This window comes from Gordionus sp. m RMFG-2023, chromosome 3 (genome assembly GCF_954871325.1).
Source record: "Gordionus sp. m RMFG-2023 chromosome 3, tfGorSpeb1-WG-v2, whole genome shotgun sequence".
In the NCBI taxonomy this organism is placed as follows: Eukaryota; Metazoa; Nematomorpha; class Gordioida; order Chordodea; family Parachordodidae; genus Gordionus; species Gordionus sp. m RMFG-2023.
The window spans coordinates 42195984-42201665 of record NC_088777.1 but is presented as its reverse complement, the minus strand read 5'-3'; the positions used below and the strand labels follow the sequence as shown (position 1 = coordinate 42201665).

The window sequence follows — 5682 nt, the reverse complement described above, 5'->3', positions numbered from 1 at the left end:
AAATAAGTGTTCATTCATATAAATCAGGTATCTGCAAAACTTAGCATTTTCAAATTTAACAGTCAGGCCTGGCCCATCATCTGTATCGTATTTATGGTCATAACATAAATATTGATCAAATTTAATATTTTTAGTCTTTTATGTTTAAAATACTAATCCTTGAAGATATTTTGTTCTTACATAAATATATTTTGCACCTATCATTGTATAGTTACTTCCATCCATTTCACATACAGAGTTGTGATGATTTAATGAAACATATTGACGATTAAATTTAAACCCATTCATATAAAATGATAATATTTGCAAAAATAATTAAAATATAGACAAAGCATTATTGAAATTTCTTTTATATTTCTTTTGTTGTACATTTGTAAAAATTATAATTATATATGCATGTGTTTAAATTAAATCGTCAATATGCTTCATTAAATCATCACAACACTGTAAAGTAAAATACATACGTAAATTATGAAATGGTAAAAGATACTCATTTTCACTTATATCTGCTGTCCATAGGCGTAGCTAGGGTTTTCCTAAGAAGGGAGGGAATTAAAAAATTAATGGGGTGCTTCACTCCAAGACCCCTTTTGGGCAGGCCTTTGGCCCCCTTTTGCCCGGCCTTCAACCGGGTTACCTTAATCTATATTATAGTTATAAAATATTTTTACAAGATAGGAGGTTAATTTTAATTTAAAAAAAGCCTGGAACAAATATGGAATATATTTTCATTAGTTTATATAAAATATAATGAATTACTTGTATATACATTAATATAAAAGCATGATAATAATTTATTCCAAACAAGTATAAGAAATTTATTTAAAAAAATTAGGGGTCATATAGTTGATATTCCTCTATTATATAAAATTAGTTACAAAAAACTAGGTAAAATTTCACTTATTTGACAGTTAGAGAATATATTACAGTTAATATTTTATCAAATTTTACTTCAATGCTCTTGATAATAAATATAGCAACAATTCGCATTTATTTATTTAACGCCTTATTTAAATAAAAAATGATATTAAAAATTAATCTTCATATTATTCATCCCACAATGTCTTTAAAAGATATTTTCTGATGTCCTTATCAATATTTTATAGTTTTCCGTAAAATATATAATTCGCTATATTGGTAAAAATTACTTGATTGTCATATGATAATTGATAAAATTAGATATACTGTAAATCTACGACATATAATATTCCACTGTTTGTATTGTGCTTTAATTTTTTTATTTAATTTATGATTTAATTTTATCAATAGTTTTATAATTATATTTTACTTTTATGAATAAATTAAAATTACTCACTTTATAAAAAATTATATTTAATATATAGCTTAAAATGATATTCACAAAAAGTGATAAATTTCTGAAGGGGGAGGGGAATTTCCCCTTCCCCCCTTCCCCCCACTGGCTACGCCTATATCGGTATATGATGTATTATATCTTTTAAATCTAAAAGGGACGACATTATTAAAACCTAAATTTATTTATATTATATAAAATATAATTAAATAAATAAAACTTGAAGGCTATAAATCACGTTTTAGATAAAATTTAGGAAAATAGAAATATATAATATGGTGCAATGGAATTCGATGAAATATGATGTAGATAGATATTTTTTTAAAAAATAATATTTTAATTTAATTTTCACAATTTTTATTTTATTATTGCTTTTTAAGTAAAAGATAAATTTGTATAAGGATCGGGATCGATTAAAAAAAAATGATCTCGATCACGATTACGATTCTCAATTTAAATCAGGATCATAAATCCAGGAAAATTGACAAATTTAGGATTGAATCCAGGTTCGGCGATCTTTTGATTTGATCTTTAACAAACAACTCTGCAAATAAATAACCGATATATAGGAAATCAATTCAAAAATATAAATAATTTATCTCAATTTAAACTCAAGAGATTACGCATTCTTTTTCTCCTAATTTTCCTTCTTGGCTACCCTATGAACTAAAAATATAAACTTGAATATCTAGGATAGATTTAAAATTTGAAATATAGGAGCGAAATTTATTTTAACTAAATTAAGTTTTAAAATAAAAATTAATTTTATCAATTATTGTAAGTTGAGCAATTTTATTTGCAAAATATCATGCCAACAACGTAAAGAATTTAATAAATTCACAAAAACTATCAACACTCTCAATAACTCTAATTTCGGTTAATTTAGTTAATCCCACTGACCAAAACCGCTAAATTTTCAAAATTCTGGTTGGATTTTATTAATATATTTTATATGGCACTCTGGGTTGATTATTATAGACCAAAATATTTTTCTGATTTAGATTATCATAAAGAAAAATCTCTTAAACTAAAAACTCTGGTTAAATATAATATAATTGTAATTTAATATAAATTTATTTCAAGATTGATTCTGGAGATTTCCCACATCTCTTATTTCATGGCCCATCTGGTGCAGGGAAAAAAACACGTATATCTTGTTTACTAAGGGAAATCTATGGGTTAAACGTTGATAAATTAAAATTAGAACAGTTCTCATTTACTACACCTTCCAATAAAAAATTAGAAATTGATACATTGTCTAGTAATTATCATATTGAATGCAATCCTAGGTATTTAACTATTATTCGTTTTAATTTAACCTTAAAATAAGTGAGGTTGGAATTTACGATAGAATTGTTATTCAAGAGCTAATTAAATCAACTGCTCAAACACAGCAATTAGATTTAGGAAAACAAAAATCATTCAAAGGTTTACATTAAATCTTCATATATATAAAATTATTATTATATAGTAATAGTTTTATCAGAAGTTAATAAATGCACTAAAGATGCACAATATGCTTTACGAAGGACTATGGAAAAATATATAACAACATGTAGAATGATATTGTGTACTAACTCACTAAGTAAAATTACACCTGCAATTAAGAGCCGGTGCTTATGTATTAGAATTTCATCACCTACCATAAATGAAGTTATTTATATTTCATTTTTTTTTTAATTGAAAATAAAAAACAAACAGATAAAAGATATTCTTTATAAAATAGCACAAAATGAAAATATTGAAATACCAGATGAATTTGCTATATCACTGGCAAAAAAATCTAATGGCAATCTAAGGAAATGTATACTTACTTTACAGGCTTGTAAAGTCCAAAAGTTATACCATTAATATAAAACATATTAATAATTATTTACAAGGTATCCATTTAAAAGTGCTCAACATATTGAATCTTTAGATTGGGAAATTTATATTGAAGAGACTGCAACTTTGATATTAAGTGAACAAACCCCTAAGAGGTAAGGTAATGTTTATTTTGCCATAGTTTTAGGTGGTAAATTTTCAGTTATTTATTGTAATCTAGATATTTAACAAATGTTGTTTTATTTTAAACTCATGATAGAAATGTAAAAATATCTGATGAAGGACATTTTTTAATTTTTATTAGTGATCTGCCTCTAATTTTACAGGCCTAGCTCAAAGTTATTTTGGAAAAAATTTTCAGGCCTGATCCAGAACAATTTTTTTAAATTTGATTTATTTAAATATAGAAAAAATTTATTATTTTTTAATTAATAAAGGAATATCCATGTTTCTTGCAAAATTTTTAAAATATATCAATTTATTTCCCAAAATTATATTATATTTAAAAATTTAAGCATGGCCTAGCCTGGTTCAAATTTTTAAAAAAATATAAGATCCAACCCTGACCAAGCCAATTTGTTTAAATATCTGGCTCGAAGCTTTGTACATCTCTAGCTCCTATTATTAATAGAGCTATAGATGTGACTTTAATTTCATTTTATTTTACATTACTTTGTAAGTAATACCATTACTAAAGTAACCCTTACCCACAACATTCATTTAAAAAAAATAATATCAAAGAATTGATTATTTGATTCATATTCGTTTTTGAATAGACAGAATAACAAGTATAGTTGGGTAGTAGCTAATTTTTTTTGGCTGAGGCTAAGCCTAAGTCTAATTTTTTGGCTACCAATTTATTTGCTTATCCTGAGCTGATATTTTGGCTAAGAAAGTTCTAAAATGTTGAATATGACAATTGTCACCCTTCTGAATTACATTATTATTGAATCCACTAAAACAAATTTTTTATTACCTATTTTCATTAAAAACAATGGAAAAGTTTTATAATGACAAATACAAAAATTATATTTAATTTTCAATATAGCAGATTTAAAATTCATTTTTACCTAATTTCATAAAAAAAATATTGGAAATTTTAAAATGATGATTATGACAATTGTCACCATTCTGAATTAAATTATTATAAAATTTACAGTAAAGCAGGCTAGCCAATCAAAATCGGCTTAAACTTAGTATTAAACTAAAAAAGAAATTTCTAGGCTGAAATAATTACCCAATATAGCAGCAATTAATAATAAAAAGCATCAACATTACTTTGTATTGTGTTGTGTTAGTATAGGGAACAAATTATTGATTCATTTTAACGTTTGGTATATAGAATAATCTTTTTAACATTTTTTAGATAAAATATACACTATTTTACTTGCAAATTATCAATAATTTTTTTTCTTATATTTATTATCAGATTGCTAGAAGTAAGGGATAGACTTTATGAATTACTTGTTCATTGCATACCTTCAGAAATAATAATTAGGGTAATTTATTTTAAACTACTACTTTTTATTTATAATATTTAAAAATTTCAGGAATTGTTAAAGCATTTAATTTTGAGCTGTGATGATTTAACAAAAGAAGAAACAATCAAATGGGCTGCTTTTTATGAACATCGATTGCAAAAAGGAAATAAAGCTATATTTCATTTGGAAGCATTTGTTGCAAAGTTTATGAGTTATTATAAAAAATTTATAGAGTCTTCATTTTTTGCTTAAATCTCTTTAAATTGATGATATAAAAATAATATGTTTTATTAAAAAATAATATTTGTAAATATAAGCCTGTATATATCTTTTTATATATAAATTGATTTATAAATGATCGTTTTATATAAAGGGCATCTTATGTTCCTTGTAGACTTCTAGTTGTTCTCACCTCAGGTAATATAATAAAGTTTAATTGTAACATCTATATATATTAAATTCAATCCAAAGTTAGGAATACCTCTATTTTATCCAAGGAAAAATTTTTATTTTTAACCTTGGATTCATTAATGGCTTGCGCTTTTATATTTAAAGTAAATAATTTAATTAGAATTTGGTAAAATATATCTTTAGATGTTAACTCCAACTTCTTATTTACTATTTCAAAATAGCTCAGTTACATTTTAATTTGTATTTACAGCAATGGCTATTCTAAGCCACAAAACAGATGCACTAATAGGGCTGTGCCAATATTTAATATTTTTGTAATGTTTAAAAAAATAGTTTAAAATTTTACACAATTTTTTGTTTCATTATCTGCAAAAAGGCAAGGATCTTAAAACATTTAACGAGTCACATTCAGTTGGTGTTTCTAAACGGCTCGATTTATCCAAGAATAAATTATTCATGCTTATTGATTTTTCCCACAGATATCAATAAGGTTTGGACTTCTATTGGCGAAATTTCGAGGCATATAGGCAATAATATTTTTGTTAAAATTTTGTTTGGCCCTTTTTTAAAATCGTCTAAATGAAGCTGTTTAACAAAATTACATTCACCCATAAACATTGCAAATATTTTGAATAGTATTTAACTTATGAAAAA

The 5682-nt window shown here is 24.5% G+C and overlaps 1 protein-coding gene across 1 annotated transcript; it reads left to right on the top strand.

Moving 5' to 3' along the window:
- The first annotated feature begins 2264 nt into the window (after positions 1 to 2264).
- Positions 2265 to 4869, top strand: LOC135926986 (replication factor C subunit 3-like). Its single transcript, XM_065462919.1, has 8 exons — positions 2265 to 2351; positions 2396 to 2601; positions 2643 to 2740; positions 2784 to 2965; positions 3014 to 3150; positions 3193 to 3291; positions 4566 to 4635; positions 4687 to 4869. Exons 1-8 carry the CDS (start codon positions 2265 to 2267, stop codon positions 4867 to 4869), a joined length of 1062 nt encoding a protein of 353 aa, XP_065318991.1.
- The last annotated feature ends 813 nt before the right edge of the window (positions 4870 to 5682 follow it).

Bases quoted from the DNA above. Each gene is read 5' to 3' on its own strand.
- LOC135926986 (XM_065462919.1), top strand. From the start codon at position 2,265: ATGGCACTCTGGGTTGATTATTATAGACCAAAATATTTTTCTGATTTA. The intron at 2,602-2,642 runs GTATTTAACTAT...CCTTAAAATAAG, and splicing joins CATATTGAATGCAATCCTAG to TGAGGTTGGAATTTACGATA. The intron at 2,741-2,783 runs GTTTACATTAAA...ATTATTATATAG, and splicing joins AAAACAAAAATCATTCAAAG to TAATAGTTTTATCAGAAGTT.